The following is a 22,904-nucleotide window of genomic DNA, read 5'->3' as shown; positions in this document are numbered from 1 at the left end:
TCAAAGAGATTAACTTGGTCAGATAGTTAATGACAGAAATGAGAGATGAACTCAGGCATTTTAATATACACACATGCTTCTTCCAGGCAAAGAGGCACAATGGTGTACTTCAAATCCAAGTCTAATTTGATCGGTCTCTATATTCTCTTCCTTTCTAAAGGACAAAACAAAAAGGCCACTGGAGACAGAAGGATAGATGCGCTCTGTACCACTTCACAGCTCCTCTGAGCAGGTTTTACATTTCTCATTAAAATCGCAGCCCTAGGAGGACTCTCCGCCTTCTCCCAGAGCAGCTGGGACCTTCTTTCTCACCAGAGCGAGAGATTAGCAGAACGGCTTTGTTATAAAAGTCACTACTCTGCAGTGACGCTGAGGGCACATGAAATGTCAAGGCTGTGCCTAATAGATGACACTGAGCCATCTGGGATTTGGGGAAAACGCTAAATTAGCTGCTCCAGTGTCCTGACGGTTCAGATTTGCGTACAAATCAAAAAACTGCATAAGCAATTTGTGCTTGATATGAAGGGTGTGTGAGAGCCCCCTGTCACCCTTTCTACATCCCAGAAAGACAGCATGGTACATCATTAATCATCTCCATGAATTTGCATATTAAAGCATGGCCAGCCAGGTTTTGAGCTAAACCAAAACACCGTTCCTACCATGAAGCCCATCTACACTCACTCTCATCCTGTAGATCTGCTCCTCCTGTCGGACACAGCTACACACACACACAGACACCCAAGATCCTGCATCATCCTGCTCTGCTCACTCTGCTGCAGCCAAGGGCTCTGCTGGCTCTCGACCAAAGGCAAAATTAAGCTTCTCTGCTCAGAGCCCCTCTGCTGCATCCCAAGCCAATGGCAGGGCTGCCCCAAGGGACACTACCCCCATCCTGCATACAGCCACGGTACTCTGCCAGTGCCCGCAAACAGCATCATCATTCCCGAGAGTGAAAGGCACTATCTTCTTATCGTTGTTCAAAGTAACAAGATTAAAACACTAACTTTATAACTTTATTAAAAAATATTTTCCTTTACGGGGATTACACACCTATGGAAAGTCCAAAGCAGTTGAAGCTGATGGCTGTCTTTCCGTTCAACCACTTTCAGTACTAGTGGGACACAGTGAACATGATCTTCTTCTGGAGCGCGCTGAAACAGTTCTTGCCATGCTATCACAAAATATATTGAATTTCTACAGAAGTCTTTTCAAATAAACTGCTCTTCCTCTAGGGATTTAAAATTAGGACACTCGTGTGCAGCTCACATATTCAATATTTTGTTTTCTTTGGTGAACAGAATATATAATTAGAGGAATTTAGTTGCCTAAAGTTGAAGACGCTTTAGTTAAAGTCCCCTGAAGGGGTTCCTGGAGTGCAGAAGAAGAGCCATCTGCTGACTCCAGTGGAAGCATCAGCAAGGAAATAAAGTTGGGAGGAATAATATAAACAGCTGGAACTAAAACAGAACTCGGCAACTCTCTAGGAAATCAAAGTCCCCAAAACTCGATAAAAATAACTAATTCTTGAAATAAATGAGAAGGCGAGAGAAAGAATACACACAATAGGAAGCAGAAACCCCACAGATGAATCAAGGTGTTATCATACCTTCCTGTTTAAGGGCTTCCATGATCAAGTTACTAGTTTTTTTAATATGGCTGAATACATCTTAAATAATAACAAGAACATAAAGGACATACTGAGAATATTTTCTTATATCTCAAAATCCTGAAATTATCAGGGGTTCTGCAATTACTTTAATGCTTAAAAGAATAAATATACTTCGGTGGGTTAGAATAGGAGATAAACACTTCAGTACATTTTTAAATCATACATTTAGGTAATGATGAAGACTAATATGGTACTTAAAGATCAATTATTTATGTGCTTATTGAAGCAACTCTAGCAGGAGAAAGCTGAATAGCACAATCTATACCACTGTGAAGATGCCTATTAAAGGAAGAAATGGAAATCTCTTCTCGTGAATCATTTAAAAGCAGTTCATAGGAGTTGCTGATACACATGAGTTCCAGTTCCTACCATCACTATGAAACCTGCTTCCAGCAGTTCCTGCCCTGAGGCTATTGCATACCATAAGCACTTCAGGTAGAACTCAGGGAGCACCTTCCCTAGCTAGGAAAGCACTTCCACATGTGCTGAACTGCCACCAAATTTAAGGAGAGCTAAATGCCTGCTCATACTGATAGAAACTAAAGATGCACATATCAGAAAGAAAAATCTTCTGTTTCAACAACAAAACAAGGATGTATCTGATCTTCATGAGTTCATCTGTTTCAAAAGCAGACTAATTGATGGGCCAGGAGGACCCCTCAGGCTCATTTGGCTTGCCCCAAGGAAAATTCTCCTCCAAAAGCTCCGGACTTTGAGACGCTCCAGCTGTAGGACATTCTGCTGTGTGGGAGCCACAGCAGATGAAGCTGTCACTTTAATGTGAAGGAAAGCATCACATCTGCATGGTTCTGAGGGCAGAGCCAACATATACCAACAATCAGACCTTATCACGCTTGTGATACAGCATGAAAAGTGCAGAAAACATTCATGCAGTTTCTTGTTTGTAACTTTATCAGACACGCCTGAACCGCACAGTTCAATTCAGACTCCCCTGCTTATGCATTCAAGGAAGTTTTTGGTTCAGACTGGTTCATACCCTGCATTTGCAATGAAATATTCCTTTTTTTTTTCCTGACATTCATGAAAGAAGTTCATCTTCGAATGATGTTCTTGCATAAATACGGATCGACTGCTTTGTTGTGTGATCACGTGGCCACCATAAAGCTCAGAGGCGGCTGACTCTGAGCATTGCCCAGAGAAGTTATAGATGCCCCATCACTGGAAGTGACCAAGATCAGGTCAGATGGGGCTCTGAGTATCCTGATGTGATGAAAGGCATCCCTGCCCATGGCAGGGAGTTGGACCAGGCAATCTTTAAAAGTCCCTTCCAACCCAAACTGTTCTATGGCTTCCGCATAATGGCAGCCCTAGTTCTGCTTATATAAATCTACATCAGCCGGGGGGGAAAGTCAAATGCATGTGTAGCTGGGAGGAAAAAAAACACCACAGGGGAAAAAAAATAATCTAAATTTACAGCACATTTTCAGGCCCGCGTTAAGGATATTTTAAAGCCCCAAGAAATACCCCTTCCTTACCACCACGTGAGAGTGCATTTAAGGACCAAACCATGCTTAAGATTTAGCTCTGTACCTATCAGCAGAAAATGGGCAGGATGCACACAGGGGAAGAAGAACTTACATCAATGAGGTCAGAGACATCGTGGATGTAGTATTTACTGACAGCTGCGTTGGTGGCTGCCAGGTTCAGCAGGTAGTCGTTCCTGGCTTTAGTACACTTCAGTTTGTTTTCAGAATATTTGGCTTGTCTCTGAAAAAGCAGAACAGAGCGTTAGAGCACAAATAGGATGCTACTTTCACAGCTTCCATTGCTGCAGGGCCCCACAGCACTTTGTAGCCTGGGTGTGACGTGTCAATTAATAAAATTTGTTATCAGGTATGAAAACAGGCACTTTTGCCAGGATTGAGAAGACAGCATCTGAACATCCCTGGTACCATCAGCCAAAGCACAATGAGCGCATTCTACTCAGATGTACCCAGTGCATCCTGAGCACAGCTGCTCTTCCTTCATCTGTGCATTCGTGGAGCATTTGGCATCAATCAAAATTAAGAGGGCCAAATTTTACTCCTAGATACGCTGACATACATTTGGACTAGCTCCAGATTTATGCAGCTGTACCAAAGTGGAATCCAGCCCAGAGGCCCAAGCTACAAAACTTAGAACAGGACCCAGAATTCAAAACTGTAGGAAAGCAGATGTGCTCAGATCTGGGGCATTTGCTCAGGCAGATCACTAGTCTAAAGGTTTAGCACAAAAGATTAACCCTTCAAAAAGGCTTGCCACTAGACAACATCTCGGTGCTGAGTCACTATGCATGCAAAACCTTCCTGGCTAAGGAAGCTATTGCCTTTTCTCTGCAATTAACAGAAAAGTTACAATTTTAGAGATCCTGAGATCCAGGGAGATTTGGTGAAGCTGGAATGGAGCTGAGTGTTTTGACTAGCAAAGCCAACGAAATGCTGCACTTTAACTCCCAGACAGTCTATGGAGGAAGAAACACCGTTATTTTATGCATCCAACCCTTCTTTTGCCTGCCATGAGTCTCTGACTGAAAGAACCCTGGGACAGCTATTATTCATTGTTAAAACAGCCTTTTTAAAAACAAAGTCATGAACAAACCACAGTCCCCTGTTGCAGTTCCGTGTCTGGATCGGAAAGCATCGCTGCCCTCCTCAGTGTCAGCACAGCCTCTTGGTTGCCAGCCCGGGCCTGGGCAAGTCCCCAGTGAGACCCATGGACCCCAGCACAAGCAGCTGGCATAGGAGCACCTCGTACCACCTGTCTCTGCCATGTTCTCTTGGAGCTGTCAGCTTCCGAGGCCCCTCCAGCCACCCTTCTCAGCCCTCCCTTCCAGAGAGCCAGCCTGAAAGATGTTATGGGTGGGCATATGGCTCCCATGAAGGTCCACCACCTCCTCTGAGGCCGTACTACCCTGATGTCCCCCATCCCAGTTTCTTGCTGAACAGTGCCAGCCCGATTTTGGGTCAAATCCTTACTTCCGGCTGATTTTGGCACTTTCTCTACAGGCAGAAAGCAGCAAAGAGACTCATTACGGTCTCCTCAGACTGCCCTTTAGAAAAGTCACACACAAGTTGACATCCTCCTTAACCCTTTCCCAGGAATAGAGGAGCAGCTATGCGGAAAGGGACAGAGACAGAGCCAAATCCTCTTGCCCACAGGGAGTCGTGACCCCAGCCTGCCTTCCCTGTCCTCTTACTCACCTTCTCCTTCATCTTCTCAATCTTCTTGACAGAGCTCCGCCGCTGAGGCCTGTCCTCATGCCGCAGCAGGTTCACGCTGATGTCCCCTGACTTATTGAACTGCTTTTCCTCCTGCTTCTCCGCCTCCTTCAGCTTGCTCTCAGCACTAATGCTTTCTGCATGATACATGTGGTAGGTCTTCATCACCTGAAGAAACAGAAGTTTGTGAATCGCCTGCCCCCACAACCACAAAAAGCATCAGTGGACAAAGAGAAGATGATGACCATGGGCAGCGTAGAGCAGCCGCAGCTTTGCCAGGGCTGTAGAGGCCACCAGGGCTTCAAGGAACAAGCTGGGAAGGAAAGCCTATAAAATGAACCCCATCACTAGTCCCATTTTAAAATGGCACAGAGCTGGTGTAAGAACCATTATTCCTGCTTGGTTTCTGCTGTGGGGACAGGCTGAGGCATGCCTCCAGCACACACCTGCATTCAAAGAGCATTGTGTATCTTCCTACAGGGAAATGAGAAAATTTCCAGCACATCACAGCTGGCATAAGGGCCTCCACAACAAGGGACTGAGGAGGCCAAAGTCAACCTGAAGCCACTTTTGACCCAACCTGTCTGTTTCTATACTTGAACTTTGAAAGCCGATGCATCAACATAAAACCTGTTCTTCCATCCTGACAGTAAATCCAGTCTTGAACGGTGAGGAACTGCAATTTCCAAGCAGAAATGAAGTCTGTCTCCTGTCACCACTTAATTGTCCTCTTGCTGCTGCCGGTAAGCACAGTCAGTGTCAGGATGGATTGCACCTTGTCCTTTAAATTCAAGAACGTCATCACTGACTCTGGATAGACGATGCTGATCTTGCTGCCTGGAAAACTCCTACAGGCAAAACTTCTACCATAGCCTTCCACTGCAGACACAAAAAGCCCAAAGGGCACGTTGTGATCATTTTAATGGAGCTGGCAAGAGGAACACATCTGCTCCTCTCTCTTTATGCCTTTAGTCATGTTGTCCCTTTTTATCATCTCCCTTCAGGATTTGGATGTTTTATTTCACATTGCCTTGACAAGGCTTGAGATGTCTGACTTCTCACTGAGGATCAGCCTCATGCGAAGTGCCTGGGTACTGCTGGCCATGGCACTAGGACAGGCTCGCCTTGAGGCGCATGAGTTAGAAAGGAGCAGGAACCCACAAAAGCAGAGTAACTTTGCACAAGTCTTAATGAAGAAAATACAGTTTTCCTCAGCTGTGGTTGTCATCAGGAACCGGGAGTGTTTAACTTGGATGAGGTTAGGCTGAAACGTATTATCTCTCCTCTTGCCAAGCACAAACATCAGCTGCCAACATGGTCTAAATGCCGCATTGAAGCCTGCACAAATGTCCCATCGCTGGGAGTTAGAATTTTAAGTGACTATAAGGAATAGTAAGCAAAGACTTGTGGTTTGGTTTTGAGATGCTTTATGTCAAAATCTTGCAAATTCTAACACAGACTCGAGTCACATATTTCAAACTGCAATTTCTGCAGTGAACTTCACAGGAAACACACTAAACAGATCAGACAATTTCTAGTTCTTTCCGAAGAAGAAAGACTACAGGGCTTCACCGAGCCCTCATCTTCACTGTCCCCATCTTTTTATGAAAAACTCAGAGGAAAACGAAAAAGAAAAGTCCTGCACTTCAGCACAGTTGGGCAGTAATGAGAGAGGTTTCCCCAGCACCCAGATGCAATGCAACAGGAAAGTGCAACAACTAAACAGTGGTCCAAATTGCATGAATTTTGTGCAATCTAAAGGTTATGAACCTAACCAGAAAAACTTCAGCACAATTCACCGGTTGTCTCTGTTCACCCATGGCTATGCCACTCTGCCACAGACCTGGGGACACACTACTGTAACACCTTTTTCCATTGCCTCCAAGGCAGACTGCAAGGCAGGACTGTACCGCACACAGTGCTGCAAGGAGGGCCCCAGCCCCACTGCGATCTGGTACCTTTGCACAGGCGCTTACTGACTTACTTGTTAATGACTGAAGAAACTGTATTTAATGAAGGCCCTTTTTCCCTCTGTATTTTCTCACTGCTTGAACCAGAAAAGGTAACACAGGATCTGAAAGTCTCTTAAAGTGCAAAGGACCCAATAACCATTAAAATATTTTCTCCAGACTTCAGCATCCATCTTGGTGAAACAGATGACTGAAACAGCTCACTGTGCCAAACGTGCTCTTCATCATCTGCCATGCCACACAGCTCAGGCTTGGAAATTCAGGGGATATTTCTGTTTGGTTTAATATCTGCCTTAATTTTGCATGAGGACTACCTACACTACAGCAATCAGCCCTTTGATCTGCAATTCCCCAGTGCCTTCTCAGCACTTGCAATTGAGTCACATTGTCCCTGTCTTTCGCTATTGTTTCATAAAGAAAAACTGCCACAGCTGCATCCCTGGGATCTTTTCTGCAAATAAGTTAATTAGCTGCAGTGGAGAGGAAAAAAATATGCTCCAATGTTCATTAGTTATTTAACAACACAGTTGTGTTTTCCAATATTAATAATATGTTCTGGATAAAGACCATTGCCAAAATACCGGCCATAAATGGTATTGTTCACTGTCTTCAGCTAGAGGTGCTTCATATTTCTAATTAGCTTGTCATTAAGGTTCTGATGTAGCAGAAGAGCCAGATCAGAAACCAGTTGACCCGTGTCAAGCATAGGCTCAGGCCCTCCTGAAATAGGGCAGACCAAAACACAAGCCCAGCACACAAGGTGAAGAAGAGATGAGCACAGCCATAGGTGGAAGCCTGCTGAAGCCTCCAGCCTCCTCCTCTTTAGGTTGTGCTGTAGGCTCCATCCAAGTGACACCCACAGCATAAGGTCTAGGAAAGGGACAAATCCATTAGCCCGATGGATGCTGAACTCCACCTCCCTGGTCTTTTAAGAAAACATGAAAGCAAACATTCTTTTCAGAGCATTTCCATGGCATCATATAGAGCAATATATCAACACAATTCTACTGTGTGATACAGTCAACGATTTCTACTGTAAGTGTCATGCTGAAAACACACGCTAACCACAAAAGTGTGGCCTCCGCTATCGCAGTGCTCCCAATGGAAGGGGAAAATTTCCTTCAGCCAATTCATACTCTGCTACACAGGGAATGATAACTATTACTATTGTTTTTAACCTCGGTAGTGTATCTGTACTTATTATTATTGTAATTAATACAATTTACTTCACTGTTATTAATCCAATTCCATCCTATCTTGTGACAAAGCATCGCACTGGTTCACATCACAATATTTTATGGACTTTAACACGCTGCTGTCAGCTATAGCGGTGTCCCTGCGTTATGGCAAACAAAGCCCATCTATCAAATTGCCCATTCCTAGTGCCGTACAACAAATCACACACCACTGCCAGAGCTTACAGAAAGCACTACCAGAACAGTGCTCTGGGGTTACTGTTTTTCTTACACTAATTTTGGCCTGACTTCTTCAGATAAGAATGCATACAATACAGAAAGGGACCTGTGAGCAGAGAAACAAAGTACTTCCAATCTTTACAGACTTCAATCTGATATCTGTCTGCAGGAGTCTGTAAGCAGGAATCAAAAGAATGAAGCAGGTTTTAATGCACAGCTAAATTATTTCTACGCAAAACTGTTCACAAGCAACTCCTACTTCGGAATGGAGCAAGCAACTTCCTACTTCCTTTTTTAGTTAAAATCAGCATGGGGTTTGGGTTTAGTTCTTTCCGCACCGAGTCCACAGAGCTACTTGCATCAGAAGAGCAACAAGCCTGAATTAAATAAATCTAGTTATTTTTGCTTACGTTTGAGACAGTGAATGCCTGTGAAGCCTGGAAAAAATTATACAGTTGCACACAGTGCATGGAATTCCACTCATAAAGGCCTAAAAAGCAGCCTAGCCAGGCCACAGATGCACTACGGATACAAGGCTTGGCCACAGGCAAGATAAACAACTTCCTTGCGTCAACAGCAAGACAAATGACATTTTACAAGAAGCAGCTTGATGTCCTTTGCGCCATTGGTCCTGATTTTGTCAGCAGCCACGTTTATTGAATGTGCTGCTCCTGGGTACCCAACACGTTGCAAGGAATATGCCAACTCCATGTCAGTCAGTCCTGAAGATGCCCCAAAACAACCCAGCACGTCAGATCAACCTGCAAGCCAAGTACGCCATTAAGCTTGTTTTACCTGATGTCTCAAGGACAGCAAACTACTGACTGGAGGGGAAGCTGGTTTGCACTGAACAGATTTAAGATGATCTTGTTTGCCTGACAGTGCCTGCTTTTTCTGCATTTTTGTCGTCATTTCCAAAACAAGCATTTCTTCCCTGCTCCTTCCCAGTGCATAACACAGTCAGTTTGTTATCTCAGCAGCAAGGTCAGTTCAAAGAAAACACAAAGCTCTTCCAGCTGTTCCAGTCTGCTTCACCATTCAAACACATTCTGTTCAGCGTGTGGGATCAAAGCAGTGAATGGACTGCAATCTCCGTTATAGTGAAGACAAGTTTTGCTGCAGACTTGGTAGGAACAAAATTACTCTCTATGTTCTTCCTTAGCCAACTGCAACGCATTTTGGACCTCAGACCACTTCTGATCCTCAAGCTGACCTATAGCCATGTCCTTCAGGTGATGCTCCTGTCCCATGTTGGGGTTCGGAGCGCACTGGTCCACAGGTATTAAGGTCAGCCCAACCCTTGTTAGTCTTCCCTTATTTTGCATCTGTGATGCTGCTGTTGTAATTAATCTTAGTCACCACCACTAACACAGCTTGTGACATTCAACCGTCAGTAACGCATTCCCAAAGCTCATGCAGGCTTTTTAATCCAACCTGGCTATCCACCCACGCTGCCAGTCTCAAAAACTGAATCCTTCAACAACTAAAGCAGAAACAAACCTGTTAAGAGAAGATCTATGGGAGAAGTTTCAAATAATAGCATTCACGCTCTTTTGTTTAGATCTATTTTTCTAGAAAATGGAATAAAATTACTGTTTAGGAATAAACCTACTGCAGTATTATTTAGGTACCAGTAACAGATACAACTGAAGAAAGCAAATATATGATCTCAATTTTCCAACACAAGACAGACTTTACCCTGCTTTGTTCATCCTAAAACACAAAGTTGAAAAAATCCAGCTGCTATGGGGCAAGAGACAGTAGCAACACAAAAGACTTTTACAGCACTATTATGAAAACCTGCTTGAAGAGCGATGTCCTGAATAACAGGGTACAATTTCACCTGGAGGCACAGACAGTTCCGCAACCAAAGTGCTCCTTGGAGCAAGGAGTTGAAGCTGAGAACACATGAGCTAAATGTCTTATGCATTTCTCAGCAGAAGTTCATGTTCCGCCATCATCCAGAGGCCATCAGACTGACATGAGCAGGGCAGGTTTCAGCCATAAACTGGCACTACCAGCTCAGAGCACAGCTTCTGAGCCTTGTAGAAAGCACCAACACAGTGAAAACAGAAAGAAGCCTCAAGGCAACACTGTGTAGAAGGCTCGGCAGGTGAGAACATTATGGACACCAGGGACTGCAATGGATCATGTTCAAACACGCCCATTTACACTTAAGTAAAACAGTTGCGCAGTATGATCTGCTCCCTGATGTGGCCACAGAAGCCTTCACAGTAGGACTGCTGGGAAATTCTCCTCTGCTGCCGTCAAAACCAGCGAAGAGTGAAACATTCCTAACAAATGCAAGAGGAACGAATGGGCTGTACCGCAGGAGGGAGAGCAAGCCTCCTCAAATCGCTGAAACATTGAACAGACATTTTGTTCTAACAAATGACATTGCCTACATTCCCCTCGCTGCACAGGCTAGGATCAGCTCATTACTCACCGTGTAAAGCTCGTTGGTGACTTTCAGGAGTTCTTCATGCATCTGTAAGCCAATCTCCTTACTCTGGAAGATAAAAGGAAGAAGAATAGAGATTCTCTTATGCTCACAACTTGCATTTCTGAAAGGAAAATACATTTTGGAGAGAGGAGTAAAATTGTATGACTGCCAAATACTCCATGCATGTGCATCTTAATCTTTTCTCCAAGCCGCATTCGCAAGAGCAGTCTGCACACACTGTGAGCAGCACTGTGATAGCACTACCCTACCAGAAGCAGGTCCTCAGCTGTGGTCTGCAGCAGAAGCACATTGTCCTCAATGCCCTGCACAGGCTGAGCACCAGCACACAGCTGCTCAGCCCTTGCTCCAAACGCTCCCAGCACACCATGGCTCCAGAGGACCTGACGTCAGTCAAAGGGCACCCCAAACTCAGGAGAGACAGGAGGTATGGAAAGGGGGAACGGGATCTCTACAAATACCCAGTTTCAACTAAGGAAGAAGAAATGAGATGAGGTTTTTTTCCATCCAACTACCTGATCAAAGGTACACAGAGGGTTTCCAACGCTGCCAGAGTACTGCTATGGGACACTGGCACCAGAAGAAGGAACAGAGTCTGGGAACGCTGGCAAGCTGGTAGGACAGGGAAGCAGTGAGTCGTTGTTCTATGCTTTACTTAAACTGAGTGACCAACCTGATCCCAACTGGTTCCAAGCCCTTCCGCCCCTGTGCCCAGGTAGATTCTGATAATGTCCAAAGGCTTTCACATCCATCCCACACAGAACAAAACCACAGCAACCTATTTCTGCGGCCGCTATCCAGCTGCATTTTTCACATTGCTCTCATGCCTATAGGGTTTTTTTCTTTCCTTCTCTCAGCCAACAACAGAGTGGGTGGACCTTGGCAGCACAACTGGCTTCTGGTAGTGCCTGTCTTAAACACCTTTTGCCCCCTTGGAGATTTGCCCTCTCCTGGCTTCCCTGCCAAATATGCAACTCACCATTCTTTTCTCTGCAGTGGAGTTAACAAAACCATGTACATTTTAATTCTACATATTATTTTAAAAAATTAAACAGCCCTGAAGCATCAGAAATGGCCCAGGGCCCTTATTTCCACCACTTCAGAAATCCTGTCTAATATCCTTCCCACTCTGGGAGCTGAAAAGACAGCATCAACAGGGCTGCCAATCCACATCTGGGCTCTGTTTCTTCCATTTTTAAGCATTAAAATCAAAATACAGATGGCTTCCTCCTCCAATCTGCCTGTAACAGTGAAATTTAAAAGTAAACTAGCATTTTTATTTCCTTTAATTTTCTACAAATCCTTAACAAAATAAAATGTGTGATTATAAACATGAACACACACAGTACAGCAAATCCTTGCACTATTTCAGAATTGCTGCATTTTTGCGTGAGGTCGATATTTGCCCATGGATCACACAACCTGGGTTTCAGAGACCATGATGAGGAACATCACACAATTGAATTGATTTATCCCACAAACACACAGAGGTGAATCTAGAACTACAGACATACGCTTTGCTGGCAGCATTAATGTCCAGCCCACAGTCAACTCCCCATCTGGGGGACTTGTTTCACACTAAGACTTGCAGAGTGCATGAAACCAGGGCCAGCTCCATATCCAGAAGTGGTTTATAGCTTGACTTTGCCTATTTTTAAACAAAACCTGCAATACTGGACGTGGGTAAGTGGCTGTTGCATTCTCCGCACTAAGCCGTCTGTGCGTTAGCGCTAAACTAACTTCCCTGTAAAATTACAGAGTAATTATTTGTGGGTACACGAACGCCCTAGCTTTGCATTCTCCAGTCATACAGTATCATTTGTCAATCTATCTTGATTCGATATATTTATCAAAGACGCCTGCTGTTGCTTGAGATTTCCAATCAACTCTGGTATTTCAGAACATAGATTGACAACTTCCTAGCCCAACTATTTCAGGTTTTAAGTTCACTTTGACCATGATCCACCCTTCCCATTTTGTCTTCAGTAGCTCATTTTCACTATTATGACCTGAGTACGCCAAAGTCTCAAGAAGGATATTTTATTATGAAATAGCTACACCACAGTTATATAATAAAGTTTCCAATTTCACAACAGCAACAGCCAAAGTTCAGCAAGCTCACTGCGCATGTAAGAACTCATGGCATCTTCCTCCCTCTGCTCCCCTGTCTGCTTAAATCCTATTATCAGTTTGTGTTTTCACTTTTCTTGCCAAGCAGCATGAAGCAGATCCAGTTGCCTACCTCCTACTGCACGAACATGGAATTTCATGGAAGAGGCCAGGACTCGGTTTGCTGCTGAACATTTAAGCTTGGCAGCAAATCAAGTCAACTCCTACTGAGAAATCCAGCGGTTGGATGCTACTGCAGATGTGCATGCACTGTTTTCCTGCCTTCCCTGTAATTACCCTAAATATCTCTGTGGAAGCTCTTGGTTAGGAAACATTTATTATAGCTTGAAGATATGTCTAAACTAAGCACAGACACCCTCTTTCCACCAACCAACCACCAAAAGAAACATAAACCAAACAAACGATCAGTTTCTTGCAGATTTCCTCAAATAACTCCATGCTTTTTTTGTGCACACAACAAAACAGGATGAACAACATCCTGTCAGCTTCTTGGGTGGGTGGCTAAAGCCCACAACACAGAGCAATCTTCTAATCAAACTAACTGGATAACCTGCATATATGAAAGTTTAACTGTAGAGTGTTAAAAGTTAGAATTGAATGCAAAGAGTCAAGCAAAGAATCTAAAGAGTAGAAGCTCTCTGCATGCAGTGAACATCCGGCAATTACAGTTTATCTGTGGGTTAGTGTCAAGGTATTTGGAAGAGTCCCATCTTCAGAAGGCACAAGTGATGCACGCTGCTGCCATCTCATGTGTGTGAGATGCCAAGAAGATGCCAATTACCAGAAGGTGCTAAGTACCCCCAGCCATCTGGAAACCTCGTCTGCTGGAATCCCCAGTCCCTTCCCTCCCCACTGACACCAGTGGTCATTAGCTGGTCTTGAAAATCTCACTGCCTCGCTAATAAGCAACAGAAAGCTATTGAAAGCACACATCACTCCCAGATACATCCAGAACATGAGCTATTTACGTCAAGGTCTACAAATGGAGGTCTTGCATCCCAGAGGCCCAAAGCCTCAGGAGTTCAGAGGCACATGGGACCCCTCCAGCTGACCCTGCACTTTCATGAGCCAAAGCCTGGGCCCTGCACGGAGCCTGCCCAAAGCACATGGAGGAGGACAGGCTCATGGTAGAAGAAATGGCCCAAAGTCAGACGCATCTCTTGCCTCTGCCCTAGATTTCCTGTGCGGCGGCAGGGAAGTCCACAAAGCTGTAATTTTCAAACCTAATTTTAGACTCCTAAATAGAGCAACAAAAAATGGCTCAGTTGTTAACAGTGTGTTGTTCCCATGAGTCACACTGACACGGGCAACCACAGGTGGGTACTATATTTAAAGATTCATTTGCTTACAGACACTATACACCAAACACCCTGGATCCTGTTGCTAGAGACCAGAGTGGTCTCCGGCATCATCAAAAGCCTCCCGAGATCCAAGAGCATTCAACTCTACAATGCTGGAGTCTCTTCCAAATGCAGGCAAGAAGCTGAAGAACTCGTCTCCCCTCCGAGTTTGCTGCCTCCCATTTTTATAACAGAAAAATTACACTTGTGTGTTTATGGGAAAAAATGCCAAAATATCATTCTGAATCTCTGGCACCATCCACAAAACCCAAACTCTAAATTAGACACTTGCTTTATGCTTTCCATTCCTACAGAAAAAAAACACAGTTGCTTGCTGGGACAGCAATGGATTCAGTTTAGCAGGTTTATTAAAATTCCTGCTGCTACAGACAAAGTAAGAGGAAGAAGCAACACAGACCACTGGCAAAGAATGCTTATTTCAAAGACAAAGGAAAGAACTCCCTTTCAGACAGACACCACTTCTTCCTTATATCTCCATCCAGGGCACTGCAGTATGAGGCACAATTAAATTCACTGTCATGAAACATAATTAAATCTCACACTGGAGAATAACACAGCATGGTTATTTTGGACATAGCAATGCTCTGCCTCAACCTTATAATTTCCTGTATTCCACACTTGGAAGAACCAGCAAACTTCGACCCTTCTGCCACAGGAGGAGGTAAAAGGGAAGACAACACCTGACTGGCCGAGGGAGCCAGCAGTGTGTCCCTCATCCAGGGTTTGCCTCTGCCAGGAAGACACGTGAGATTTCATGGTGACAGAGTTTTAGTCCAACAACAGATCAAGTCAGACCTCTGTAGTGATGCATGTTAGCGTCTCCATTTATTGCCTGCCTATTACCAACACTAACACTTGCCTTGATAATCTCCTCCTGTGCCAGGAACGTGACTCACACTGGAAGCTCCAGGGAAATTTGCTCAATTGAGTCTTCTCTCTCTACTTTCCTCATTAGCAGGGCTTGTCTGTCTGCTGGAGCAGGCAGAGAAGCCGGCTGTTCATTTCAATCGCACAAGCTAAGCTGCAGGCCGGAGATGCTTGGACAGAGGACCACGAGTTTTGTGTTACCCTTAAAGATCTGCGCAGCTCCGCAATACTCACTGACGAGACACCATTCCTAACCTTAAGTGAGCAAGAACTCCATCTCCAGGTCCTGCACTTCCCAGCAAGGCTTCTGCTGGGAAAGAGGAGACAATACCACACACTCCTTGCACTTCATATTTACAACCCAAGCTCACTTTACCACATCCCCCTCAATGTCATTGTCAAGGGATGGCAGAGAGCAGAGGAAATCCCTCAAACCCCAGCCCACTTCCAGAGCCAGTCCTGGTGGCAGCTGAGCTGAAGAACCAGGAAAAGCTGGAGAATTAGACCGAATTTCAGCTCCTGATTTCCAGCAGCTCTGTAACTCACAGCCAAACCACCTGCCTTTCAAGTCGTGTGTGACACCAGGGGAGACTGTGAGGAGGAGCTGTAGGCTTGACCACCACTGAAACAAAGCCACCCTGAAGTGCATTCAGTCCTACAGCTCTTCAAAGCAGTCTCAGCTCAAAAGCCTCCTTGGGTTTGGTCTGCCACTCCCAGTGCTAGTGAATGCTTTTCTGATGGAAAGCAACTGCATGCCGAGGTAAACAAAATGAGAGAAACGGGCTTCACTGGCCCCAGTCTGGCATCTGCAATGTCATGCCTGCAGATGAGCTATCCTTGGCTTGCAGCAGAGAACCAGGACAGCTGCAACTCGCCCCATCCCAGGACAGGCATTAGCACAGGCCAGAGGGCATTTCAGAGGCACCCAGCTCTCCACGTGAGTCCAGAGAACCCACTCAAATACACAGCAGAAGTCGGAAGGTGAGTGAAGAAGATGCATCCCATCTTTCATGTCTTATACTGAGAGACTTAAAGCCAGAGACATTAGGATTTCTTGGTCAATTTTTAACCATGCTGACCATGTGTCCCAAAGGCATCTGCAACCATTCAACCAGCGACAGTGGCATTTCTTTGAGAAAGATCTGTGTTTCTCTTTCATTCAGCATGGATGCAGAGCTCCTGCTCTCCAGATGACATTGTGGCCAACTTGAAAACCTCTCTGCAGAAATTTATTACCTTGCTTTGGAGAACTGTAGTTTCTGTGCAGCAAGAAGCCATACCCACTAAAGGACAATTGCCCTTTGTCACCACAATGATAACCAGTCAGCGCAACAAGTAAATTATATCATTATCGGGTCTTCTTATAAAAATGTGGAGACATTTAATATCCCTGTGGGCTTCTTCACTGCAAGAGCCAGCAGCAGCACAGCCCCCAGCCTCAGTATTGCTAATGAGAGACGATGGTCTTAGGTCTCTAGGCTCAAAAAAACTCCCACTATGAAAACTGCCCTATCTGTCGTGGCTTCCGATTAGAGAGGATCACAGAAGCAGGGCCAGGTGTCACGAAAACACCCCATCTACACCCCTATTACTGCCCTCACATCATCCACATTAATGGGATGCAGTTGACGCTCGATTGTAGCAATATGTTAAATACTGAATTCTGGAGCATTGCCTGAAGACAGATGCACAGTTGGTTTAACTGCTGGGCTAAAATATAAGGTAGGGGGGATTATAGCTGTGTAAAATTATATAGCTTCAGTGTGCTGGGGTTCAGCTGAACCACACGAATTCATAGGGCGAGTCTAATAATACCCTGGCGCATTCAGATCATCAAAGCCAAGAATTCCTATATTCCACGCCTGGGAAAGGCAGAAAAGGAAGGGGAATAAGAAATCACTGGATGGGGACAACGGTTCATTTTGTAATAACAGAACTATCGAAGTCCAAATCCAGATTCAAACTGACATTTTGTCAATAGTTCCTGACCTTAAAAATATCTGTTACAATCATCTCTGCACTCTGCCTCAAGACCACCTTCAGATGAATCCCACAGTTCAGTACATTTTTCTGCAGGTACTTAAGAAGACAAGAAGTTTCCACAGTTATAATTGAGATTCCTTTGGATGAGATTCAAAACTACCTGAAAGGCCAACAAAAGCGCAGTGGATTGCTTAATTGACATCCATCACTGTGCTTAAACACAAGCGATAGCAAAAGCATCTACAGACTGTCCTGCAAACAGGCAGGTTTCTTCTCTTCAGAGTTCTCCAGGTCCATTCCCAACTCTACTCTACCCATGACAGCTGTGGGGGATATGGCACCATCACAGAGCAGAGCAACCCCTGCCAGCTCCATCCCTCAGGGTCCCTTTGGTGTCCTGACCCAGGGTCAGGTCTCACCAGCCAGACTTCTTGCATTACCATCGTGTTGGGTTGGCTGTCCCTTACCCGTGCACCACCAACCCACTGCTCTGCCCGATTCCACCCCACCTGAGTGCCCCTCGCTAAGTATCGATGAAAGTGTCACAACACAAAGACACTCTGTCACTCGATGCCACCAAGCACAGTGGCAGTGTTGGGAGAGAAGGAGCAGAAAGAAAAACAACAGGACTCGAGATGAGGGTACGCCATGAATCCATGGATTTGCAGGGAATTAATAATGCTTTCTGCTCTGTTCCCAGCAACTCCTAACTTTTTACTTCCTTTTTGCCTGCTTCTGAGCGTTGAGCTGGCATGCTCAGAGCCCGATGCTTTAATTTCATGTCTCATCGGAAATTTAGTGCAGAGCCTAGCCTTATGCATCCAGGTTGGAAAGCTGCTCTTCCTTACATGCATCACTTAACATTTGTCTACATACGATTCTGTGCACCACTTTATCACTAAATTTCTTAGTAGCACACAGAGGCACGAAAACACACTCAATATGCACATACACAGCGATACGCGTGTCTAAGTGATGCCCAGCCAAATGCCAGGGACCATACGCTGCTGGTCACTGGGAGGGAAAAACACTTCAATGGAGACAAACAAAGCACAACGCCCCAGTTTACTGATGAATGACCCTCGCTGCTGCCAAGACTACACAGGGAAGCCAAGGAGAGAAGCAGCTCAGCACCCAGCATCTTTCCTGGCAGATTACCACGGCGCTGATCAATTGCTTCTGAATTATGCACATCTTTGTACCCCAGATAGTAGGTCCCTGCTTCTTTGCTGAGATTGTTTACATTTCCATAATGAAAGCACAAAACACAAAACCTTCCAGCTCCTCCGTGTACCTACAGCATGTCACAACCCATTAATAAATTCTAGACAGGAGAAATTAAAAGTGACATCTCTGGAAAAAAATGTAACCCTAATTTACCATCAAAGAGCAATCAACAACAAAACTAAACAGCTGAACCACAACTGCAGATGCCTTTAACCCTTCTGGAGCTGGTTTATTTGCCCAACAGTTCTGTACGCTACAGCCTCCTCAAGAGGAGCGCTTCAAGCACTTCACTCATCATGCTCAAAACCAGACCGGATAAAATAGTGAGAGATAGCTTATCTGAGCAATCACACACCAGCTGCAAGGCTGGACTGGATGTCTTAAAAAGCCTTTCACCAGGCTCGTCTTGCCACACATGTGCCTAAGGCTTCACATCGAACACTCATGCAAAGCGGGAAGCGCAGCCCCAGATCCCTTTTGGGCACAGCGTGTAATAGGTTAAGAAAAATAAATAATTTGAATATCCCCAAAAGTGGCAGCAGCCTTACCCATATTAAGCGCAAATAATGACACAAAATAAGCCTCTTCCATGATTTAGCTGACCATTACTTCCAGAGGCAGGTGAGTCCTGCTGCAAATTAAACCTCAAGGGACAAATGCCAGTGAAATCACAGATCCCCACAACTCTATTGTAAAGCCTCCTTTTGATTAAAAGCAGGTGCTGGCTTTGGCAGCCCCAGATGGAGTCAGTGCTGCTTCCCCTCTCCTGGCAGAAGAGAGGGGAGAGAGGAACAAGAAGCAACAATTTCTACAGAATAGATGTTGTGTTTAAAATTTAAATTAAAAAAAACAAGAGGGAAGGAGAGAGAGACATAGGAAAAAGCAAACACAAAGAAATAATTCTGCTGAATGGATGAAATACTTTATCATCTTGTCCTGGCTGAAAACTGACTTACTACAAGAAAAATACTTCAATTATTCTATTCACACTCTTGTTTGAATTGTTGACTGGATTTGTGCTATGGTCCAAAATGAGCTGCTCATAAACAATCTCAAAACTGGTTCAGCGTAAAATGCAAATGGGATGGAGATTCTGACACTGAACTAACAGAAATATCCCAAATATATCCAGTTTCTGCAATACGGAAAAAGGGATGATGTCCTGTATCAGACCAGAAAATCCAAACCTGACCTTAAAGTTTAATTTCTGGGTCAGATCTATAAACTAGAGGAAACTAGCCATAAAAATATCATATTAAATTTACTCTCCAGCTGGGCTTATCTTACTGATTTGAGAGCCCTTCTTGTGTTTGGAGGGGCAGGCATCCCAACAGGCTCATGCTGCTCACTAATTGCAGTTCTCTAGCTACTCCTGTTGAAAACAAGTGACAAAAATGAAGAAAAACTGAGCCATAAAGGCAGAGGAAAGGTCCACCTAGCCCAGTACGGTACCCCAAGGGCAGCCATTAGCAAATGCCCAGAAGACAAGTGGAGGAAGGGGGCCAGTGATGCCATTGAGCATGTTCAGGATGTGACAAGCCACAGGGCTGGGCAGGTGCAACAGGGAACACTCCTTCACGTTCATGTGACTGCCTGAGGAACCAGGTTAAACATCTGGTTTTCGAAAGCATTATATGAAGGAACAAATATATAACCATAATATTGCAAATGTAATATAATATATAGTATTAATGACATTAAAAGTCTTCACTTTTTACCTTCTCTTTCTGCCTGGTGCCCACTGACCACCCATGGCCTACATCAGCATGAATAATGAGGTCCTCCTTCCTACTCACTTCCTACAAACTGCCTGTGACTTTTCATGCTTTTACCACGTTACACATCCAACCCTAACTTTCAGCTGAAGAGTCCAGGTCCACCTGACTGAGATTCCTGCAAGAATTCAATGCTCTTATTTAATTTGGTTATCATTAATAATTCTGTATCATCAACAGACTTTGTCATCTTACTCTTCATCCCTTTACCAAATAATTTATTAGGAACTCCACTGAAATTCTCCTTCCTTTTGTTCCCCTGTCTTTCAAGCAGACATTAACCCAGAAAACAACTACTTCTTATTCTTTAACAGTTTCTTTTCTTTAAAAGTTTCAGCAAGAGGCCCCTTCCAAAGCGTGTAAGACACCAACTTACTCACATGATCATGTGATTCACTCCTGGAAATATCTCCACTAGATTTCTTAGGCATGACTTTTCCCTTCAGAAAGCCATACTGACTCCTCTCTTGTATCTTCCTACACCCCTGTTGTTCTGTTCCTTACTAAAGTTTCATTCAACAAGTCTGTTTTTGAAGTCAGATGGCTGATCTGCTCTCTGAAGCCCTCCAGGAGTCTTAAAAAAAAAGTAATCACATTTTCCACCTTTCATTTCTCTGGAACTGGTGCTAGTTGAAGCATCAGGTCACACACCAATGCTGGTCACTTACAGTTATATCTCAGTTTCTTTAAAATTCTTGGATAAATATTATCTGGAAAGACTTAAGCGATAGTACCTTTTACGGATTTCCTCTGCAACATCTAATGACAATTCAGTTAGGTTAACATTCCTGAGGCTCGTAACACCACTACCTGCCCAAGCAAACCTCTAGTCTAAGCCTTGCAACAACAATTACCAAGATACATGGCCCTTAGCCTTTATCTTTTTGCATCTCGTACATATATTCCCCTCCACCTTCTGCAGCAGGTTTCTTCCTTGTGGTTTCAGAGAAGTTTTTGTTAGCTTTATGTCTTTAGCAAGTTGTCTCTGAGAACTTGATTTGGCCTGTCTTGCTATGGTTTTATGTTTTCATTGTCCAAACTCATCTCTAGTTTTGCCATTAAGATGTGATCTGTACTTCTTAGAAAACCCTTCTACCTTTCTCTGCTTTTTAACATCAGCTTTATTGTACCTCTTTAGACTTTCAGGAAGGCACAAGTACACAATAAGCTGCTTTTTCAGAATAAAATGCAAGGATGGATCCTCACTGAGCTGAGCTCTCCATTGCTGCTTTGGTTACCTTTTTAAAGAGCCTGATGACATCCTCACTGATCTGTGACAGCCGGACAATGACATTGTTCATGAAAATGTCATTCAGCGTGGCATGATCTCTGCTCTCTCGACGGGTCTGTGTCAGAACCAGGTACCAGCAGTTCACAGGGGAAAGTAGATGCTGATCTTTCCTAGGAAATTGTAAAAAAAATAAAAAAAAGAAATCGTGAAGGTCACATGAACCAGTCAAAAAGGCACATAATTTTCAAATGAATGCTGTCAGCATATTAACCTTGCCTTCCTCCACTGCACATATCCGCTAGAATTCGTCAAACCCCAGAGAAAAGTGTGCAAGTTCCTCTTTGCTCCCTCCCTGCCCCAGAAACCACTGCAGCATTCAGCCAAGCACCTGACACCCTCTCAGCACCGCTGTCAAGGAGCACATGCCTCTCTAGTGTACAGCTACAAGCACAACAACTTCTTCCTGCTGGGCTGCTCCCAACAGCACTGACCCCACTGACCCCGCAGGGAGGACACCCAGCTACAGCATCTCCTGCTGCTGCCACCCTCACCTCCCACTCCCGAGGTAGGGGCTCAGCTCTACTGGGCTGGCACAGCCAGGACCCTGGCCGTGCTGGCTGCAGTGGAAGCAACGGGCACACCTCATCCTTTTGGCAGGCACAGCGGGATCATCAGCACACATTCAGGTGCTGGCCAAGAGCTGCTGCCCTGAACGGGATGGTGGTGCAGCCCAGCAGACACCCGAAGCTCAGGCACACATCCAGCAGCCCAACAGCTGAGCACAGTGGCACTTCCTCTTTGGTGCTCAAAAGGCGCTTAAATACCTCCGCCAACACAGAAGCTCTCAGTCTAAATATTACACACAGGGGTTCCAATCAAGGCATGGAATTCACATTCTGCCAGAAGCTGCTCTCTCCTGCAGCTTTTGTCCTGATTTACCAGCCTTCCACCCATCTATAGCCTTGGTCCAGTTTTCAGGAACCTCTTCAGAGTTTCTTTCACCCCTTTCAGTGACTGCCTGTAGGGACATCCACCGGAACACAAGCACGTGTACCCTGTCAGACTCTTCTCAAACCAAGAGCTCTAGAGGACAGTGCAGGAGAAGAGACATCCCTGGCAATCTCTTCAACAGTCTACAAGGGAGATAGAGTCTTGCTTCCTTTTTTCAATTTGCGCTATTAATACAGCCGTCGCTTCCATTTCAGAAAGCGCCCATTTGCCACACAATCTGTTTTACCACATTTAGTCCACTGAAGAGTGCTGGAGAAAACATTTTGCATCCAACATTAACACTAAGTGTCTGCGCACAACATGAATACATTCATGTATGCTGAATATTTACGATGGTCTTAATCCAATTCACACTGTAGACAACAAAGAGATTGCTATGAACAGCAGCAGGCATCCAGGCTGGTGACCTGTGGAGTCCCCAGGAGCCACGCAGCATCCTCTGAGTAAGCACGTTCCTGCTCAGTTCCACTGGCGAGACCCTCCCGAGGGGCAACCCAAGACCCTGACTTGATTAGCGCTTAAATAATTTTGACATGTTCCATCTCAGCACTGAGAGAAACCTGCACTGCTTTCCCATGTACCGCTT

At 44.8% G+C, this 22,904-nt stretch overlaps 1 protein-coding gene across 3 annotated transcripts in view; it reads right to left on the bottom strand.

Annotated features, from left to right (window-relative positions):
• Positions 1–22,904, bottom strand: part of SRGAP3 (SLIT-ROBO Rho GTPase activating protein 3) — a 123,756-nt gene that overhangs the window by 37,829 nt on the left and 63,023 nt on the right. For all 3 annotated transcript variants that reach the window (XM_054076564.1, XM_054076561.1, XM_054076562.1), the window contains exons 3-6: positions 21,315–21,477; positions 10,719–10,781; positions 4,870–5,055; positions 3,269–3,397 (exon numbers count right to left, since the gene is read on the bottom strand). In XM_054076564.1, coding sequence (XP_053932539.1) covers positions 3,269–3,397; positions 4,870–5,055; positions 10,719–10,781; positions 21,315–21,477 — 541 coding nt within the window. The remainder of the gene's footprint in view (positions 1–3,268; positions 3,398–4,869; positions 5,056–10,718; positions 10,782–21,314; positions 21,478–22,904) is intronic.

This window comes from Cuculus canorus, chromosome 11 (genome assembly GCF_017976375.1).
Source record: "Cuculus canorus isolate bCucCan1 chromosome 11, bCucCan1.pri, whole genome shotgun sequence".
Lineage (NCBI taxonomy): Eukaryota > Metazoa > Chordata > Aves > Cuculiformes > Cuculidae > Cuculus > Cuculus canorus.
This window is presented reverse-complemented; position numbering and strand designations above follow the sequence as displayed.